We start from the raw sequence: 22,979 nt of genomic DNA on the forward strand, positions 1-22,979 counted from the left end.
AATAAATAAATAAATAAATAAATATAATATTATTAGTAATATTACATTTAATATTTAATATATAATTAATATTATTATATTATACAATATTATTACTGTATATTGTATTATTATTATTATTATTATTATTATTATTATTAGCCGCCCTGAGTCCGCTATTGGGTGAGAAGGGTGGGGTAGAAATACTGCAATAAATAAATAAATATTATATTTTATTACATTATAATATTATTATCAATAGTATATGTGTACACAATATATAATATTATTACCATATTATTCATTTACAATATTTCATTTACAATATTAGTAAATGAAAGAACAATACAATATTTAAAAATAAAAACAATTTTAACCAACGTACTGTAAACTTATCGGGATTTCAGTGGGAAGTGTGGAGATTTGTAAAAAGAACACCATGATGTAATGGGTTGACTGGGAAGGCATGTGTCGACAGCTGATTGGCTGAGCCAGTCAGGAGCCAGAATTCCAGTTGGTTGCGGTCTCTAGCTTGCTGATCATCATCATTATCATCATCATCATCATCATCATCATCTAATTACTTATTAATCGCCCTCCATCCAAGATGCTCTAGGCGATTTACTAGCTAAATTGTAAAGGATAAAAATACATACGTACAAATATTGATAAAATTAACATAGATTAAAAGCTCTAGTAAAGCGCCAGGTCTTGAGTGCGAGGGTAAAAGGCCCTAACTCACGCATGGCTCTCATATAGGGCGGCAAGGCATTCCATAAGGTAGGGGCAGGCTTTGATGAGACAAATGGTTGTAACTGCCACTTTCACCTCGGAGAGTGAAGAGAGCGCTGACTGGAAATAGTCAGGAAGGAAACGGCTGCCAACTCTCCAAAGCCTGATTATTTATAAGGCAAATGAGACATATTTAAAGACTGTTTAAAGCAACTATTTATTCCCTATGTTCTCTGTGTGAATTTGTTAGGGATTCCTTCAGAAGAGGAAGGGGAGCAGAAAAGTGTTCATGAATCAGAGGGGCAGTTGGAATCTGAGGAGGGGATTTTGCAAGTACAGTAGAGTCTCACTTATCCAACATAAACGGGCCGTCAGAATGTTGGATAAGCGATTATGTTGGATGATAAGGAGGGATTAAGGAAAAGCCTATTAAACATCAAATTAGGTTATGATTTTACAAATTAAGCATCAAAACAACATGTTATACAACAAATTTTAGAGAAAAAGTAGTTCAATACGCAGTAATGCTATGTAGTAATTACTGTATTTAGGAATTTAGCGCCAAAATATCACGATGTTTTAAAACATTGAGTACAAAAATGCGTTGGATAATCCAGAATGTTGGATAAGTGTGACTCTACTGTACCCACATTTCAGGAGAGGCGAAAGGAAACAGAGCAGAGACGACATTCAGCTAGAATGGCTGCCAGAAATGCAGCTGAGTGATTAGGAACTGCCCTAGCAGTTGTGAGGGCTATAAAGCAGAAGCAGGTGCAGCCAGCTCTTGCTGGTAACAAACTGACTCTTCGCTCCCCTTGTGCCTGCTTCAAGTCTGCCTCTGGAAACTGCTCCTAAGGATTTATTGCTGTTTCTTTGTCTGAAGTAAGACTGCTATTTGATTTGGGAGTTTATCAGAGACTGTGCTTGCCTTAAAACTTCTTTGCTTCACTGAGTGTGCTGTACTTTATGTTTTGCTGAAGTAAAGCAGTTCTCATTTACTTACCACAGTGTTTTAAGGCTGTTCTTGAAAGACAAAACAGGACAGAATTCAGAGCGGCTTCTGTATATATTGTTGCCCTGTTTGATCTTTTGAACTGAAGTAAAGATGCTGTTACTTGTTACACAAGCCTGAGTGACACTTTATTATACTGCAGGGTATATCTTGGTTCAGATACTGTGGTAAAGCTTCTATTTATTTATAACTAAAACCTATAACAGTGGGCTAACTGTAATCCATTATACCAACATAAACTAGCCTTGAAATGTTCTGAGACGGTCCCGTCGTTTCAGGTTCCTTCTTTCATGTGTGTCCTTTGATGAGATGCAAACTGGCCACTCCACCGAAAGCTCTTCCCACATTCCAAGCATTCGTACGGCTTCACTCTACTGTGGACTCTCTTGTGCGCCCCAAGGTTTGTGGCGGTCACAAAGCTCTTCCCACACTCCAAGCATCTGAAGGGCTTCTCGCCGGTGTGGCCTCTCTGGTGGGCGGTCAGGCTTGAGCTACAACGGAAGGTCTTCCCGCACTCAAGGCAAGGGTATGGCTTCTCTCCGGTGTGCGTTCGTTGGTGGATACGGAGGGCTGACATGTGGCCGAAGTTCTTCTTGCACTCAAAGCACTGGAAGGGCTTCTCCCCCGTATGGGTCCGCTGGTGAGAATTAAGGTTTCTTCTACTCGGAAAGCTCTTCCCGCAGGTCGAGCATTTAAAGGGTCTCTCTCCCGTGTGGATCCGCTGGTGGAAATTGCGGTGCGAGCTCTGGCTGAACCTCTTCCCGCACTCGGCGCACTGGAACGGCTTCTCTCCGGTGTGGATTCTTTGATGCGCCACGAGGTGCGGTTGCTGGTGGAAGGCCTTCCCACACTCCAAACATTGGTACGGCTTTTCTCCGGAGTGGATCCGCTTATGCGTCATCAAGTACGACCGGTAGAGGAAGGATTTGCCACACTCCAGGCACGAGTACGGCTTCAGCTGCGCGTGAGCCTTCTGATGCAAACTGAGAGCCGTGTTCGTCCTGAAGCTCTTTCCGCACCACAAACACGAAAAAGGTTTGTCTCCGGTGTGGATCCGATGGTGCTGGATGAGGCTGGCGCTGTGGCTGAAGCTCCGCCCGCACTCCATGCATTTGAACGGCTTCTCTCCCGTGTGGGTTTTCTGGTGCGAACGCATATTGGAGCGGCAACTGAAGCTCCTCCCGCACTCGGCGCACTCGTACGGCTTCTCCCCGGTGTGCACTCGCTGGTGGTCCGCCAGGTTGACGCTGTAGCGGAAGTCCTTCCCGCACGTCGGGCATTTGTAGGGCTTCTCTCCCGTGTGGATCCGCTGGTGCAACGCGAGGTGTCCTTTTTGGCCAAAGCTCTTCCCGCACTCGTCACAGGAGTGTGGCTTCTCCCCTGTGTGGGTTCTCCGGTGCACCCGAAGGTGGGCTCTCTGGAGGAAGCTCTTCCCACATTGCGGGCACGTAAACGGCCTTTCCCCGGTGTGCGTCCGCTCATGCAACGTGAGATACACGTGGAGGCTGAAATGCTTCCCACACTCCAAGCATGTGAAGATGTGGGCTTCCCTGTGTCCTCTGAGGCTGGCTTGACTATCAAAGCTCTTTCGACACCTCGGGCACGTAAATGTTTTAGTCCCGCTGTGGGTTTTCTGATGCTGAGTGAGACCGGCCTTATTGCTGAAGCTCTTTACGCATTCTGTGCATTTATAAGATTCCTGTGCAACACCGAGGAAGCTCTGTTCACAATCCTTGAACTTGCAAGATGTCTCCACTTCACAGCTTCTATGATGTGAGTCAAGGTTCACTTCCACTGCATGACTTCTATGACGTGAGTCAAGGTTCACTTCCACTGCGTGACTTCTATAAGGTGAGTCAAGGTTCACTTCCACTGCATGACTTCTATGGCGTGAGTCAAGGTTCACTTCCACTGCATGACTTCTATGACGTGAGTCAAGGTTCACTTCCACTGCGTGACTTCTATAAGGTGAGTCAAGGTTCACTTCCACTGCATGACTTCTATGGCGTGAGTCAAGGTTCACTTCCACTGCATGACTTCTATGGCGTGAGTCAAGGTTCACTTCCACTGCATGACTTCTATGATGTGAGTCAAGGTTCACTTCCACTGCATGACTTCTATGACGTGAGTCAAGGTTCACTTCCACTGCATGACTTCTCTGACGTGAGTCAAGGTTCACTTCCACTGCATGACTTCTCTGACGTGAGTCAAGGTTCACTTCCACTGCATGACTTCTATGACCTGAGTCAAGGTTCACTTCCACTGCATGACTTCTATGACGTGAGTCAAGGTTCATTTCCACTGCATGACTTCTATGACCTGAGTCAAGGTTCACTTCCACTGCGTGACTTCTATGATGTGAGTCAAGGTTCACTTCCACTGCATGACTTCTATGACCTGAGTCAAGGTTCACTTCCACTGCATGACTTCTATGACGTGAGTCAAGGTTCACTTCCACTGCGTGACTTCTATAAGGTGAGTCAAGGTTCACTTCCACTGCATGACTTCTATGACGTGAGTCAAGGTTCACTTCCACTGCATGACTTCTATGACGTGAGTCAAGGTTCACTTCCACTGCATGACTTCTATGACGTGAGTCAAGGTTCACTTCCACTGCATGACTTCTATGACGTGAGTTCACTTCCACTGCATGACTTCTATGATGTGAGTCAAGGTTCACTTTGTAGGAGAAGGTCTTCTTCACTTTGGGTCCACATGAAGGACTCTCAATTTTTGGACGTTGTTGCTGGACTAGGGCATCAGCCTGCCTAGAAATCATCTTTCTCCTCCTTCCTCTCTTGGGTTGGACTTCTTCCTTCATAGACTCCTCTTCATTGTGAAAGACCTCTTCCTTCACTTCTTGCTTTATTGTCTCTGGAGATATCCAAAATGGCTTCTGGGAAGGATGACCATCGGGCGCTGCACCTGTTGGGACAACCAGCAAATACAGGATAAAGAATTGGGAAAACCAGTTGAAGAAATGGAGCTGCATACAGGCCTGGTTTAATAATTGAGATTCTACTTTAATATGAAATAATTTCTGGGATCGAATAATACAGAACAATATAATCTCTAAAACCAGGACTGTAAATAAACAGCAACACTCGGAAAGAAGGGAAATGTGAAATTCCAGAAAGGAAACAATCAGGGCCAGCTAACACCTCCCAAGAAAGCATTCTTCCAGAAAGGAAGCTGAGAAGGGAGTGAAGCACTGTGTATTACCAAAGTCATTATTATTACTATTATTATTATTATTATTATTATTATTATTATTATTATTATTGTGTTGTGGTCAATCGTGAAAATGAATACAATCTGGCGCCAAGTATTCAAAAACACTAAAATCAGAATATATAAAAATTAATGTGGTATAATAAAACAGAACAATACAATCTCTAAAATCAGAACACTAAATAAAGAACAACACTCTGAAAACAGGGGAATTCCAGACAGGAAACAATCAGGGCCAGCTAACACCTCCCAACAAAGTATTCCCTTCATCAAAGTCTGGCAAATCCTCTGTTTTCTCAGGGCCACAGACAGTAGAAGCACATAAAATATCGCAAAGAACACCACTCTGAAAACAAGGAAATTCCAGACAGGAAACAATCAGGGCCAGCTAACACCTCCCAACAAAAAAATCACTCAGGGAGGAAACAGCCAGGCTTTAAAGCTGCAAGGCCATTACATCCTAATCATTTTGCCTAATTGCAGCATTCATACTTGCCTCCAACAGACAAAAAAGAACCAATCAGAAATATTGTATATTCACAACCTTTAGGAAATAATATCCCCTGATGGCGCAGCGTGTTAAAGCGCTGAGCTACGGTATGTAACGGATCTGGCCTACCTGGGAAAGCTGGAATGTGGCCCGCCTCGAGGAATTGGTGTGAGTCCACATTACAAGCCAGGGAGGGAAGCAGCCATTTTAAGCCAGGGAAATAGGCAGCCATTTTGTGGCTCTCCTTTACAGCAGAGCTTGGGGGAGGAGCCAACTAGCAGCTATTTGCATAGGAGCAGCCGGATTGGTCGAATGCATATGAGCAGGTGCTGAGGCACAAGAATTGGGCGGAGCAAAAATGGCAGTTAGAGAAGCCAACTGAACATTCCTTGTTTTGTCAAAGGCTTTCATGACCAGGATCACAGAGTTGTTGTATAATAATACAGTAATACTAGATTCTCAGAGCAATCACCCCAAACTCCGCCTGTATTCACAGTTGGGCATGTTGGGTCTGTGTGCCAACTTTGGTCAAGATCAATTATTGATGGGGTTCAGAGTGCTTTCTGGATGCAAGGTGAACTACAACTTCCACATGGGTGTGTTAGTCAGCCTCAGTGAGGGAATGCCTCTGTGTGAGGTAGGCCTCAGTGTGTAAAGGCTGCTCTGTGTAAAGCTTTGGTGTGTAAAGCCCCAGTATGTGTAAGTTCGTTGTGAGAGGAGGCTCTGTGAGAGTGAAAATAGAAGCTGTTTATCTGCATGAGAAAGAAGCCCAGCGTGGAAGCAAAGAAGGAAGTATAAAGTACTTTATTTGTGTTATAAAGCCATTGTTCTTGTAAATAATGCAACCATATTATTTTGCTACAAAGAAAAGCCTCCTAAGGAAGAGATAACATTGGTCTATGTGTTCTTGTTCTTTTTTATCACTTTTGGCTACTAGTGCTTTGTCACGCTGCTGCCAATAAGTTACTCTGCTATACATTTATGGGGAGGGTCTTTTGTTAATAAGCCTGTAAAAATGTGACAGGGAGGAATCCTTTTTGATCCCACCGCTGCCACCAATTTCTAAAGATGTCTTGATGATGACTTTAATTATTATGTATTTAATTATCTTCGCTGCCACCAATAGAGGAGATGTCAGGCAGAGAATATTTATTCTTTTTAAGCTTTCTTTATTTATTTTACTTTTGATGGTGATGTTGCTTAGCTTAGGATATGATTATGACAGAGACTTAGATGGATTAAAAATCAAAACAAGTTTATTTCATGTACAGAGCTTAGTGGTTTCTATAACTTCTTAAAGGCACTTAAATTAACGGTTACAAATAGATGTGAGGTGTTCCAACTTTCAAAATATTTTCTTCTCTCAAAACCAAACTAAGAACTGAAAACTTGGATCCACTGGGATTAATTTCCCTTAATCCACAGCCTCTACAAATAACCCTAAACAAGTCACCCAACTTGCTTAGTCTGGCCTATGAGAGGTCTGCCTCCTGGTTTCCTTAAACTTGGAACCAGTCTGTCCCCTGTGACTAAAAATCACAGACTAAACTGGGTTTTAAAACATTCCCTCTTTTCTTTCTCCAAACGGCAGTTAGCTCCGCCCCCGTTGTCATGGCAACCTGTCTCCTAATGCTGAGCTGGTCACCCTCTGGCATTATCAGCTCTAATACTTACCATTTTAAATTTAACCAAACCTGACTGTTTAAACAGAACCAAATAAACATATCATCCATAAACAAAATAAAAACACACACTTCTTTACACCTCCCAACCCATAAAGATTATTTTTGACTTTTCTATAACCTAGAATGGTCAAAAATAATAATATGGATTGTATTTAAGAATATACAACGATACATATTAACACACGCTTAACATATAAGATTAACATATTATCATGCAACACATAAACACAAACCTTTACTGTTGCAAACTCTAATATGTCCTGGAAAGTGAATCAGCTACAATGTTATTTTTACCTTTTACATGCCTTATGTCAAAGGAGTAATCCTGTAGTAACAGGCTCCATCGGAGAAGCTTGTTATTAGTTCCCTTGGTGTTATCTAGCCATTTTAATGGGGCATGATCAGTTTGGAGGGTGAACCTCCTTCCCCATAAATAAGGTCGTAATTTCTGTATAGCCCAAACTATGGCTAAGCACTCCTTTTCTATAGTTGACATGCTGCACTCCCGAGGAGTAATTTTTTACTTAAAAAGAGGATTGGACGATTTTCCCCTTCTGTGTCAACCTGACTTAAGACTGCTCCCAATCCAGTATCAGAAGCGTCACAGGTCAAAATAAAAGGCGCATCAAAATCTGGGGCTTTTAAAATAGAATTTGATGTAAGGGCTTGTTTTAATTGTTCCATGGACTTCTGACATTCAGGGGACCAAATTACTTGATTGGGACAGTTTTTCCTAGTGAGATCAGTTAGAGGGGCTGCTAAAGTGCTAAATGATGGTATAAATTTCTGATAATATCGTGCTAAACCAAGGAATGATCTTACTTGCTTTTTGGTTTTTGGAATAGGCCATTGGTGGATAGCTTCAACCTTGGTTAGCTCCGGTCCAATACTTCCACAACCTACTATATGACCTAAGTACTGGGTTGTGCGGTTACCTATCCGGCACTTGGAAGCCTTGATAGTTAGACCTGCCTCCTTTAACCGACTCAACACCTGATTTAGGTGCTTCAAGTGATCTTCCCAACTCGAACTAAAAATCCCTATGTCATCCATGTAAGCCACACAGAAATCTCCCATACCACTAAGTACTTTGTCCACTAAACGTTGAAACGTGGCTGGGCTGTTTCTTAAACCAAATGGTAAAATGGTGAACTCATATAATCCCCCATGAGTCCTAAAAGCTGTCTTTGCCTGGTCCTGAGGTGCCATAGGTACCTGCCAAAAACCCTTGGTTTAATCAAGGCTGCTAATAAAATTGGCCTTCCCCATCCTCTCTAACAGATCATCTAATCGAGGCATAGGGTAGGTATCTGGTTGAGTTACTTTGTTTAAAAGACGATAGTCCACACAGAATCTTATGGTGTTATCAGGCTTCTGAACCAGAACAATTGGTGAGGCCCATGGGCTGCTTGATGGTACTATAATGCCCATGTCCAACATTTCTTTTACCTCCCTCTCAATACATTTAGTTATTTTGCCTGTAACTCGATATGGAGGAGATGCTATGGGTAGAGCATCACCAGTTATGATTTGATGATAAATCCCCTGTACTCTCCCAGGGAGATCAGAAAATAACTTATCATACTTGTTTAATAATTTCCTAATTTGTTTCTGTTGAATCTGGGACAATCCTTCCTCTACCTTTACTTGGTCACTACTTCTATAGGCTTTCCTATTTCCTTCCCAAAAGGGAAAAGTACCTGTTTCCTCCCCCAAAATTATCATACATACATTTACAGATCTGCTCACATATGGTTTTAACATATTTACATGCACCAGTTTTTCTATATTAGACTGTTCATCATAAATAGAATAGTTCACGCCACTGTGTCTTTTGATGACTTTCCACGGTCCAGTCCAATCTAATTGGAGCTTGTTGGTCTTGGTTGGTGTAAGATACAGGACCTCATCCCCTATCTCGAAGCTTCTGCATCTGGCAGTTGAATCATATTGAACTTTCTGTCTTTGCTGGGCTGTCACTAGATGTTATTGGGCGGTGTTCCTGGCAATCTCCATTGTTGACTGTAGATCTTTAATGTACTTGGTCACTGAAACAGGTTCCGGTCTTGGGCATGTTTCCCAGAATTCTCTGATTAGATCGAGCGGTCCTCGCACTCACCTCCCGTATAACAATTCAAAGGGGCTATAGCCAGTGCTATCTTGGGGAACTTCCCTATAGGCAAATAATAACTGCTGGAGCTTGATGTCCCAGTCATGTGGGTGTTGCTGACTGTAAGACTTAATCATGCGAACCAAAGTCTTATTTAGGTTTTCAACAAGGCCATTTGTGGTTTGTGGATGATAGGCTGAAGATGTCAAATGCCTTATTCCACACAGTTCCAGCAATCTCTCCATTAACCTAGAAGTGAACTGGGTTCCCAAATCCGATACTAGCTCTTTAGGGTAACCTGTTCTTCCCCATATTGAGAGTAGTGCATTGGCTATTGTTGTTGTCTCGATGTTTGACAGGGCTACTGCCTCAGGATAACGAGTTGCGTAGTCGATTGTCATGGGACCGATTCCAAGAGCTGAGTCTGCAAGCTCTTGAATCGGAGCCATAACAATTCGCGCTCCTTTGTAGCTCCTACGGACACCTGGCAGCAAAGCATGGGAAATTCTGGAGTGAGAATCAAAACAATTTTAATGAGTAGTTTGTGTTGTAGTGATGATAATGATACATGGGGTGGGGCTTGGGTGATGATATTTACGTGTGGTGTGACGTTGTAGCGAAGGTAATAAAGATGATTGTATGTAAACATTATGTCATTCTCGACTTTTCCAAGTCGTGTGTTCTTTAATAAAGATTGGTTTTGATAGCAGCTACATTTGGTCTGTGTTCATGCTGATCGTTTGAAGTAAGCGTGACAGTCGATCATAGTAAGAATGTATTTGCATCCTCTCCTACTTGGTTTTGGAAGGGGACCGATGATATCTATGCCCACTCTAGAAAAAGGTTCCCCAATTATTGGCATTGGGACTAATGGAGCCTTAAGTTTATCGCTTCCTGAGCTGATCCTCTGGCATGTGTCACAGGATTGACAGAACCTTTTAATTTGCTGGTACATGCCAGGCCAAAAGAAATTTTTAGTGATTCTTTGAGTGGTCCGTCTAATTCCTAAATGTCCCCCTTGTGGGCTGTCATGGGCTACCTCCATCAGCTGTTCTCTATACTTCTGAGGTACCACAATCTGCGTATAGGAAGCGGACATCTCTGGGGATTTTTGATTTAAAACCTCGCTGTATAAAACTCCATTTTTATTAATAAACCTGGTGGGCTTTTCTAAGGTTAAATCTTCCTCAGTATTTTGGGCTTGATCAAACAAAGGCTGCAATGTGTCATCAGACTTTTGCTCCTTCAGGATTTCTCTTTCCCCCTCAGTCTTATCTACCAAATCAGCTACTACAGAACTTGCCTCAGGATTTTCCTCTAAGTTCTGTTGTATAGGCAAACAGACAATTTCTTTATCAGATTTTTCAGCTTTACATTCACCCTCATCCATAGTCTTTTGCATCTTTTTGACTTCTCTGGCAAGGTCATTTCCAATTAGGCATTTATTTGGAATATCAGAACTAACAGCAAGTTCCCACACTCCTTTCCACTTGCCATATTCGACAGGTAAAGAAACTACTTCGCTTGGGATCACGGGACCCAAACCTTTTAAATTGACTTGATAAGTAGGGTGTTGGCATTTTGATGGTACTAATTCAGGCCTAATGATACAGACTTCTGAACCTGTGTCCCTCCATCCTTGCATTTGGTTCCCATCAATGTTGATGTTTTCCAAATATTCATCTGATGTTTGATCCAATAAAACAAACAAACATTGTCTCTCCTTTTGAATTTCCTCAGGGAAATCTTTTTGAACCTTAGCTGGTTCTTTATTTATCTCTTTTGTTGGGGCTTTCTTGACAAAAAAAGAAGATTTTTCTTTCTTTAAAAGACTACACTGGTATTTATAATGTCCTGCCTTCCCACAGTGAAAGCATCGAATATTTCCCTCCATTTTGGCAGGGTTCATTACACTAGCCATCCTCCAGGTGGTGTTTTCTATGGAAGCTCCTCTTCCTTGCTGTGTGCGTGTGAGGGAAAAAGATGGCTGTTTAAACTGTTTTTCCTTAAATCCCCCTTCTTCTTTTTTAAACCCTTCCTTCAATGTAATCAGTTGATCCACCATACCAGCTGCTTGACTAGCAGTCTGAGGCTTTCTATCTTGTACTAGCCATCGATAATCTGGTGGAACTTGCTGATATAGCTGTTCTAATTTTATTAAATCTTTCAGCTGCTGAAAGTCTTTTACCTCAGAGTTTCTTAACCAGCTCTCAAAATATTGTGCTTGTTTGGCAGCCAGTTGTAGAAAACTTTCATTTTTATCTCTCCTCAGAGTTCTGAATTTTGTTCTATAAAATTCAGGAGTCAGCTGTAACCTTTGTTGTACCAGCTGTTTAAATATAGTGTAATTCCTACGTTCTTCTTCCACCATTTCACTATAGATCTCTAATAACTTTCCACAAATCTGTGGCCTGAGGTAAATCATCCAATTTTCCTCAGCTATTTCCAAATCTTTGCAACACCATTCAAACGAAATTAAAAACTGCTCCACATCATCTTCCTTGTTGTATTTAGGAAACCTCTTTAAGGCTGAATCAACAGGATTAATGATGGGAGTCCCTGGTTGTGCCACCACAGAAGGCTGAGACAGTGTCAGCTTCTTGTTTTTCTAATTCTATCTCCATCTTCTTCAGCTCTATCTCTGCCTGTCTCTTTCTTTCCTCCATTTCCATCTCTGCCTGTCTCTGTCTCTCCTGTTCTTCTGCTTGTCTTTGTTTCTCTTTATCCTCCATTTCTAATTTCTTCATCTCTAGTTGATATTTCATCATCGCTTATGACATGGTGGTCTGTTGTTCAGAATCTGAACTCTCTTCTTCTTGGTACACTTCTACCTCTCCTGCTCCTTTTCTCTGTTTTCTGGTGGCCATTGTCTACAACTTTTACCTCACGAATTTCAGTGAGTGATCTCAGGCACTAAATTAGGGATGTTATACGTATCCCGCCGCTTGCCGCCAATTTGTAAAGATGTGACAGGGAGGAATCCTTTTTGATCCCACCGCTGCCACCAATTTCTAAAGATGTCTTGATGATGACTTTAATTATTATGTATTTAATTATCTTCGCTGCCACCAATAGAGGAGATGTCAGGCAGAGAATATTTATTCTTTTTAAGCTTTCTTTCTTTATTTTACTTTTGATGGTGATGTTGCTTAGCTTAGGATATGATTATGACAGAGACTTAGATGGATTAAAAATCAAAACAAGTTTATTTCATGTACAGAGCTTAGTGGTTTCTATAACTTCTTAAAGGCACTTAAATTAACGGTTACAAATAGATGTGAGGTGTTCCAACTTTCAAAATATTTTCTTCTCTCAAAACCAAACTAAGAACTGAAAACTTGGATCCACTGGGATTAATTTCCCTTAATCCACAGCCTCTACAAATAACCCTAAACAAGTCACCCAACTTGCTTAGTCTGGCCTATGAGAGGTCTGCCTCCTGGTTTCCTTAAACTTGGAACCAGTCTGTCCCCTGTGACTAAAAATCACAGACTAAACTGGGTTTTAAAACATTCCCTCTTTTCTTTCTCCAAACGGCGGTTAGCTCCGCCCCCGTTGTCATGGCAACCTGTCTCCTAATGCTGAGCTGGTCACCCTCTGGCATTATCAGCTCTAATACTTACCATTTTAAATTTAACCAAACCTGACTGTTTAAACAGAACCAAATAAACATATCATCCATAAACAAAATAAAAACACACACTTCTTTACAAAGCCCACTCGCCCATCAATATTACAAGCAGTTCCCGAGTTACAGATAAGCTAGATTCTGCAGATTTGCTCTTAAGTTGAATTTGTATGTAATAGGTACATTGTTTAAATGTAATGCCAATACTAATAATAATACTAGTACTCATACTAATATATTATTTATAATATTAATAATGCTGTAATATAATATATTATATATTATACGAAGGTTATCCAGAAAGTAGATTACATTTCGGAATTAAAAATGAACAAAGTATAGGAGAAAACATTTACCATATGCAGTTGAAAGCCACACCCAAATACCACTTCTCAACATAGTCGCCATTCAAATCTAGGCAGTTATCCTAGCGATGAATGAGCTTGGAAACTCCTTCCCCACAAAACTCTGCCGTTTGTGTCCTCAACCAGCCGGTCACCCCTTCCAGCAGCTGCGCATTGTCGCCAAAACGCTGCGTTGAGGACGCAAGTGGCAGAGTTTGGTGGGGAAGGAGTTGTCAAGCTCATTCATCGCTATGGTAAGTGCCTAGATTTGAATGGCGACTATGTTGAGAAGTGGTATTTGGGTGTGGCTTTCAAATGCATATGGTAAATGTTTTCTCCTATACTTTGTTCATTTTTAATTCCAAAACGTAATCTACTTTCTGGATAACCCTCGTATGTACTACAAGTTATGATATAGTACAATATATGATACTAATAGTATAATATACTGGTAGTGTAATATATACAGTAGAGTCTCATCCAACATAAACGGGCCGGCAGAACGTTGGATAAGCAAATATGTTGGATAATAAGGAGGGATTAAGGAAATGCCTATTAAGCATCAAATTAGGTTATGATTTTACAAATTAAGCACCAAAACATCATGTTATACAACAAATTTGACAGAAAAAGTAGTTCAATACGAAATAATGATTACTGTATTTACGAATTTAGCACCAAAATATCATGATTTATTGAAAACATTGACTACAAAAATGCATTGGATAATCAAGAACATTGGATAAGCGAGACTCTACTATATATATATATATATAGTGGTATACTAATATGGTATATTACAGTAGAGTCTTGCTTATCCAAAATAAACAGGCCAGCAGAAGCGAAAGTGTTAGATAATAAGGAGGGATTAAGGAAAATACTACTTAATGTCAAATTACATTATGGTTTTACAAATTAAGCACCAAAACATCATGTTTTACAGCAAGTCTGCCACTTGTTTGGGAGCGTGCCTGCACTTGTGTTGTTGTTGGGTGTGTTGGCCCGCTGCGCATTGCTGCCTAGAGAAACAGCTGTGGATCCCGGCAGGAGTCAGACTGTGTTGGATAATACAGAACATGGAGTGGGCAAAAGTTGGATAAGTGAGACTCTACTGTACATGTAATATAGTATAATATTATATTATATTATGGAGCTCCCGGTAGCGCAGCGGGGTAAACTGCTGAGCTGCTGAACTTGCCGACCAAAAGGTCACAGGTTCGAATCCGAGGAGCGGTGTGAGCACCCGCTGTTAGCCCCAGCTTCTGCCAATCTAACAGTTCAAAAACATGCCAATGTGAGTAGATCAATAGGTACCGCTCCAGCAAGAAGGTAACGGCGCTCCATGCAATCATGCCTGGCCACATGACCATGGACGTGTCTACAAATGTAATGAAATATGAATTTTGGTTTACAGATGTTATGTTTAATTGTGTGTATATGTTTGGAATGGGTAAGTATTAGAGTTACCAGTGTGTGGGGGAATGGTAGCCAGCTCGGCATTCTGAGGCAGGTTGCCATAGAAACGTAGGTGCTTCTGTAGAAATGTAATTATTTCGGAGCTAGCAAGAAAGGGGTGGAGCTAGCTGGATGAAAAAGGAGGGAATGTTTTGAAGAGCGTCAGTCTGTAATCCGGAGAGTCACAGGGAATAGACTGGTTCCAGGTTTAGGGAAACCAGGGAAGTTCAAATCTCAATCTGTGCTCTGATGAGGCACAGGGAAGATTGATTCTAGGTTGATGGGATCAAGTAGACTCAATTGTTCATTTTGAGTCAGTTTTAAATACGTTTGGTGACTTATTTAATGTAGTCTGTGTCCTGGAAAGGCACAGAGAATCTGTGATAGTATATCACAGGGGTGACTGTGGTTTGAAATCACTGGATAGTCCAAGTTTCAGACTTTGGGAACCAATCCCAGCTGGACTCACAGAGATCCATTGAAGTAACAGTTAGAAAGGAGCAGAGGAATAGGTTTTAACTACTTTAAGTAAAAGAAGTGGTACTTTAGAGAGTTAATTCATCTCATTCTAGTATTGTAACTGTTAATAAGACTACCTCTAAGTGAGAAACAACATTGTAACCACTAAGCTCTGTGCCTGAATAAACTTGTTATTGTTCTTTCAACATCTAAGCCTCTGTTGCATATATTCTAAACCAAGTTACGCTACCCATTAAAGTAAAAGTAAACATCTCCCTGTGTCTTTGGTGGTTGCATCTTTATAAATTGGTGGCAGTCGTTATTTGTCCTTCACAAATTGGTGGCAGCGGTGGGACAAAAAAATTCCCCCCTGCCTGAAGGAGCCTTAGACGTTCATTAATCCCTTACAACGGACAACGCCGTCTCTTTGGCTTAGAAATGTAGTTGAGCACCAACCCCCAGAGTCAGACACCTTTACCTTTACTGTGATAATATATAATAATACTAGCTGTACCCTGCCACGCGTTGCTGTGGCAAAGTGGTGGTGGTATTGGTTAAAAATTGTTGTGTAATTTTTATTTGACGTTATTTGCATTTTTTAAATTAATTTTATTGTAAGTTATTTTATTTTATTATTTTCTTGTATTATTTTTAGTTATTTTCTGTTATAGTATTTTATTGTATTAATTTTTTAGTGTTTTTAATTATTTTTAGTGTTTTTTATTATTTTTATTGGGTTGCTAGGAGACCAGGTTGGAGGAGCTTAGCCTTCTAACTGGCAGCAATTGGATAAAAGCAATTATTCCTCTCTCTCTAATTAGTACTTTATTTTTCTTTTCTTTTTGTTGTATCAACCTAGAGCCGTGGATGATGGGCTGTGTTGTCAAATTTCGAGGTTGGGGGGACTATAGTTTTGTTGTTTTGTGGGTCGCCGTGATGCCATCACTCTTTTATATATATAGATATAATGTATCCTGTTTTATTATTGTATATTTTAAGTTGTTGTGTTTTTGACTGTGAACCGCTTTGAGTCTCCGTATGGAGAGATAAAGTGGGGTATAAATAAACAAATAAAATTATAGTGCTGCTCATATTAAGGGGCAAAAGGCGGATCCATACCTGGAAGCGGCATATTTCCCACGTCATTTCCTTCCATGACTTCCTCCTTCAAAGGACGAGCATCCCTTTCGTCCTCCATTAAGCCCACATCTATCAAATGTCAACGGACCCAGAAAAGCTGAAAAAAATAACAGAAAGAAGACTCCATGAAAATGCTCACCATGCTGGAAGGAGAACCAGCAAATGCTTTTCGTTATTTTAAAAAAAAGGAAAGAAGAGAAAGATCAATGAAATGGCCAAATAGATTATGCTAATACATATTATTGCATATCATCATATGATATTATATCACGCACTACGTATTATATTACATTACATTACTACATATTATTACATATTATCTTATATTACATCAATATATACTACAGTAGAGTCTCGCTTATCCAACATAAACGGGCCGGCAGAACATTGGATAAGCGAATATGTTGGATAATAAGGAGGCATTAAGGAAAAGTCTATTAAACATCAAATTAGGTTATGATTTTACAAATTAAGCACCAAAACATCACGTTATACAACAAATTTGACAGAAAAAGTAGTTCAATACGCAGTAATGCTATGTAGTAACTACTGTATTTACGAATTTAGCACCAAAATATTACGATGTTTTGAAAACATTGACTACAAAAATGCGTTGGATAATCCAGAACATTGGATAAGTGAGACTCTACTGTATATTACATTGCTACATACTGTTACATATTATCACATTATTATTATACGAGCCTCTCAATATATACAATATACAGTAGAGTCTCACTTATCCAACCTTCACTTATCCAACGTTCTGTATTATCCAATATTATGCCTTTTAGTAGTCAATGTTTTTGTAGTCAATGTTTTCAAAACATTGCAACGTTTTGGTGCTAAAGTCGTAAATACAATAATTACGACATAACGTTACCGTGTACTGAACTGCTTTTTCTATCAATTTGTTGTAAAACATGACCTTTTGGTTCTTTTACTGTAATTTGATGTTTAATAGGCATTTCCTTAATCCCTCTTTATTATCCAACATTTTCGCTTATCCAACATTCTGCCGGCCCATTTATGTTGGATAAGTGAGACTACTGTAATAACATATAGATATAATAACATTGTAATGTAATAATACTATTATATATAATACAGTAGAGTCTCACTTATCCAGCGTTCTGGATCATCCAACGCAGTTTTGTAGTCAATGTTTTCAATACATCGTGAAATTTTGGTGCTAAATTTGTAAATACAGTAATTACTACATAGCATTACTGCCTATTGAACTACTTTTTCTGTCAAATCTGTTGTATAACATGATGTTTTGGTGCTTAATGTGTAAAATCATAACCTAATTTGATGTTTAATAGGCTTTTCCTTAATCCCTCCTTATTATCCAACATATTTGCTTATCCAACGTTCAGCCAGCCCATTTACGTTGGATAAGCGAGACTCTACTGTATTAATAATGCAATGCAATATATTATGTATTATATATACTACAACTATGATAAAGTACAATACTAATAGAATGATATACTGGTAGTGTATTATATATATTGTGGTATAAAAATATATATTAATATAATAGGGTTCCTGTGAGTTTTCCGGGCTTTCTGGCCATGTTCCAGAAGTACAGTAGAGTCTCACTTATCCAACACTCGCTTATCCAACATTCTGGATTATCCAACACATTTTTGTAGTCAATGTTTTCAATACATTGTGATTTTTGGTGATAAATTCATAAATACAGTAATTACTACATAGCATTACTGTGTATTGAACTACTTTTTCTATCAATTTGTTGTATAACATGATGTTTTGGTGCTTAATTTGTATAATGATTACCTAATTAGATGTTTAATAGTGTTTTCCTTAATCTCTCCTTATTATCCAACATTTTCGCTTATCCAACATTCTGCTGGCCCGTTTATGTTGGATAACTGAGACTCTACTGGAATAACATATAGATATAATAACACTGTAATGTAATAATACCTATATATTATATATAATATTAATAATGCAATACAATATATTATATATACTACAACTATGATATAGTACAATACTAATAGTATGATATACTGGTAGTGTATTATATAATAATATATAATAATATAATAGGGTTGTTGTGTGTTTTCCAGGCTGTTTGGCCAATTTCCAGAAGTATTCTTTCCTGACTTTTTGCCCACATCTATGGCAGGCATCCTCAGAGGTTGTGAGGTTATGATGATAGGTAATAATATGTAGTAACGTGTAATATATTGTAATAATTGTATATTATATAGTACATGTAATATTACTAAAATGTTGAAGTATAGTGGTATAGTACAATATAGTAGTATATAATACTAATATTATGCTATGCTAATAATATAATAGGAGGCTTAAACCTTTGTGCCGGCTGAACTGCTGACCTGAAGACTGCCAATTCGAATCCACCAGATGGGGTGAGCTCCCATCTGGCAGCCACAGCTTCCCACGTGGGGACATGAGAAAAGCTTCCCACAGGATGGTAACACATCCAAGCATCCCCTGGGCAAAGTCTTTGTAGACAGCCGATTCTCTCACACCAGAAGCGACTTGCAATATGTTCTCAATTCACTTCTGACATCATTCATATATATATATATATATATATATATATATATATATATATATTTACAATATATATATATATATATATTTACAATATATATATATATATATATATATATATATATATATATATTACAATATATATATATAACACATATTAATTACATTATTATTCCTATATTGTATTATTATTTATATTATATTATATATATTCCTATATTGTATTATTATAATATAGTATTATTAGTATCACACTGTATTACATTATAATATTATTAACATTTTATGTATATACAATAAATTATTTTAGCATAGCACAATATTAGTATTATATATACAGTAGAGTCTCACTTATCCAACACTAGCTTATCCAATGTTCTGGATTATGCAACGCATTTTTGTAGTCAATGTTTTCAATACATCATGATATTTTGGTGCTAAATTCGTAAATACAGTAATTACTACATAGCATTACTGCGTATTGAACTACTTTTTCTGTCAAATTTGTTGCATAACATGATGTTTTGGTGCTTAATTTGTAAAATCATAACCTAATTTGATGTTTAATAGGCTTTTCCTTAATCCCTCCTTATTATCCAACATATTCGCTTATCCAACGTTCTGCCGGCCCGTTTATGTTGAATAAGTGAGACTCTACTGTATGTATGTGTATGTGTGTGTATATATATATATATATATTAGGCTTGCTCAAATAATTCGATTTTCCCGTTACCCGTTATTAATTCGTTATTTTCGTTTGTTTTGAAGCAATATAGAACCTTGGTTGTCCACACGTCTGGATATCGCGGTTTCGAATCGCGAGAGGCCGTTTTTTCTTATTTCTTCGTTTTTTTCGTTAAGAAAAAAAAGCTTTTGCAAATCACCCAAACTCCTTTCCTTTTGCCCCTCAGCCAATGGGAGGGGGCGAGGGGGAAGGAGGCCGAGGAGGAGGAGGAAGACGGAGGGGGGAAATGGCCGCCGCCGCCGCCTCGCCTCAGCTCAGGCCTGGAGAGACCGAGAGGGGCCCGGCGGTGAGGAGGAAGAGGCCCGGGATGCGAGGGGGTGTGGGCCAGGCCCGTCCTCGGCTGCTCCCAGGGGCCCAGATTCGCACCCTCCCTCCCCCCAATACAGGTCTCCAGTCCATACCACGCTACATGAACTTGAATGGATACTGTGGTTGTGTTGTCGAAAGCTTTCATGGCCGGGATCACACTGTTGTGGTATGTATTCCGGGCTCTATGGCCATGTGCCAGAAGCATTCTCTCCTGACGTTTCACCCACATCTGTGGCAGACATAGAGGTTTTGACGTCTGTGCGAAGCTAGGCAAGTGGGGTTTATATATCTGTGGAAGGTCCAGGGTGGGAGAAAGAACTCTTGTCTGTGGGAGGCAAGTGTGAATGTTGCAATTGGTCACCTTGATTAGCATTGAATAGCCTTGCAGCTTCAAAGCCTGGCTGCTTCCTACCTGGGGGAATCCTTTGTTGGGAGGTATTAGCTGGCCCTGATTGTTTCCTGTCTGGAATTCCCATTTTCTGGGTGTTTCTGGGAAGGTAATGGCACTCCATGTAGTCATGCCGGCCACATGACCTTGGAGGTGTCTATGGACAACACTGGCTCTTGGGCTTAGAAATGGAGATGAGCACCAACCCCCAGAGTCAGACATGACTGAACTTAACGTCAAGGGATACCTTTACCTTTACCTACACACACACACACACACACACACACACACACACACACACACAAGCAGGGACTATATATATATATATATATATATATATATATATATATATATACACAATATATATCACACACACACCAATTTAACAAAGTTTCAGCCACAAAAACAAAGTTTCTGAAGTAGAACAATGACTTTCACAGTAAAGACAACCCAATTTAACAGGAAATAAGACTTTCAAACCAGGAACAGATTTCTGCAATTATTAAAAAATGGTTTATTATAAAAGCTATGAAAATTTGCCAAAAATCAGAGGATAAGGGAAACGTTCCACATTTTGGTGAGCTATCAGTGTTAAATGTGTTCTACCACTGTATCAAGTTTGAAGAAGATCACTCAAAAAATGAGGGCGGGAGAGCCCCCTAAGTCCCCCCCTTCGGGCTGTTTTTGGGCCACCGCGCATGCGCATCCGCCATTAACGAATTAATTTAGAAAATAACGAATTTTCGTTAATTTCGAAAAATTTTGGGGGCCAAATTCGTTATTAGCAACAAAAACGAAAAACTGCCCCTTCTAGTTTTGAAACGAGTTTAGAATCAAATTTTTCATGGATCGATCAAGCCTAATATATATATATATATCAATAAAATTACAATATTATTCCTAAATTGTATTATTATTTATATTATATTATATATACTCCTACATTGTATTATTATAATATGGTATTATTGGTATCACATTGTATTACATTATAATATTATTAACATTTTATGTATATACAATATATTATTTTAGCACAGCACAATATTAGTATAACTGTGTGTATATATATATATATATATATATATATATATATATATATATAAAACAATAAAATTACAATATTATTCCTATATTGTATTATTATATTATATTATATATACTTCTATATTGTATTATTATAATATGGCTCTATTAGTATCACATTGTATTACATTATAATATTATTAACATTTTATGTATATACAGTAGAGTCTCGCTTATCCAACATAAACGGGCTGGCAGAATGTTGGATGAGCGAATATGTTGGATAATAAGGAAAGATTAAGAAAAAGCCTATTAAACATCAAAATAGGTTATGATTTTACAAATGAAGCACCAAAACATCATGTTAGACAACAAATTTGACAGAAAAAGTAGTTCATTACACATTAATGCTACGTAGTAATTACTGTATTTACGAATTTAGCACCAAAATATCACGATATATTGAAAACATTGACTACAAAAATGCGTTGGATAATCCAGAACGTTGGATAAGCGAGTGTTGGATAAGTGAGACTCTACTGTAATTATAATTATATATAATTATATAATATATATATATATATATATTACAATAAAATTACAATATTATTCCTATATTGTATTATTACTTATATTATATTATATATACTCCTATATTGTATTATTATAATATGGCTTTATTAGTATCACATTGTATTACATTATAATATTATTAACATTTTATGTATAGACGATATATTATTTTAGCATAGCACAATATTAGTATTATATATAATTATATTTCACTACAACACTATACTGCAACATTATTAGTAATATTACATGTAATATAATATGACTAAAATAGAATTAGCAACTAGTAAGCTGCTCTGGATTTGGGGACAGGAGGCTTTATGGATCTCATAATTATCACTGTATTAAATTTTATTATTAAATATTATTGCTATATTATTATTATTATTAGGAGACTTAGCAACTTGTACACTGCTCTAGATAAGGAAAATGGGGGTTGCATGGATCTCTTTGCACCCAAACTATCCCTTATAGAATTGCAATTCATGCAGGAATGCAAATTGTGCAGCCATTTCTGCAAAAAAAAGAAAAGCCTACAAAAAGCCCTATTTTCTGCCATGCAAGGAAAGGTTTGCAGGGGGAAGCCCGGAAGAGTACACGTGTCCATATGCATGCAAACAAAAGGGGCCTGACCCCCTTCCTCCCCATTCTTTTGCTTGCATTTTGCAATGCATTTTGCAAAACTTACCAGGCCCAGGCATTCACCACGGGGCCATAGAGGCCAGGGCAAGATGGGAGGCAAATCCTTCGCACACACTTCCGGCACCCGTTTGACCTCCCTCCTCATATCTCAATGGCAAGGGGGCTCTCCCAGGTTTTATCATTTATTTGTGGTTGACTCTATGATCCTATGGAGATAGCTGGACACAAGCGTCACTTCCGGTTCCCCCTCGACACGAAGCATAAAACGATAAAGAGACAAAAGTCGCATTGAGTTCTTGAAAGGTCGCATGGGAACCGGACGTTACCACTCTTTCTTCACTTCTCTCTTGGAGCCAAGACTCCCAGCTATATCTATATCTATATCTATATCTATATCTATATCTATCTATCTATATATATATATATATATATAAAAGAGTGATGGCATCACGGCGACCCACAAAACAACAAAACT

General features: G+C 38.8%; 1 protein-coding gene across 1 annotated transcript in view; it reads right to left on the bottom strand.

Annotated features, from left to right (window-relative positions):
• Positions 1-22,979, bottom strand: part of LOC100566837 (zinc finger protein 850) — a 71,144-nt gene that overhangs the window by 17,729 nt on the left and 30,436 nt on the right. Inside the window, exons 4-5 of the mRNA XM_062969266.1 lie at positions 16,245-16,362; positions 2,004-4,648 (exon numbers count right to left, since the gene is read on the bottom strand). Of these exons, the coding sequence (XP_062825336.1) occupies positions 2,004-4,648; positions 16,245-16,323 (2,724 nt within the window). The 5' untranslated portion in view covers positions 16,324-16,362. The remainder of the gene's footprint in view (positions 1-2,003; positions 4,649-16,244; positions 16,363-22,979) is intronic.

Source organism: Anolis carolinensis, chromosome 2 (genome assembly GCF_035594765.1).
Source record: "Anolis carolinensis isolate JA03-04 chromosome 2, rAnoCar3.1.pri, whole genome shotgun sequence".
Lineage (NCBI taxonomy): Eukaryota > Metazoa > Chordata > Lepidosauria > Squamata > Dactyloidae > Anolis > Anolis carolinensis.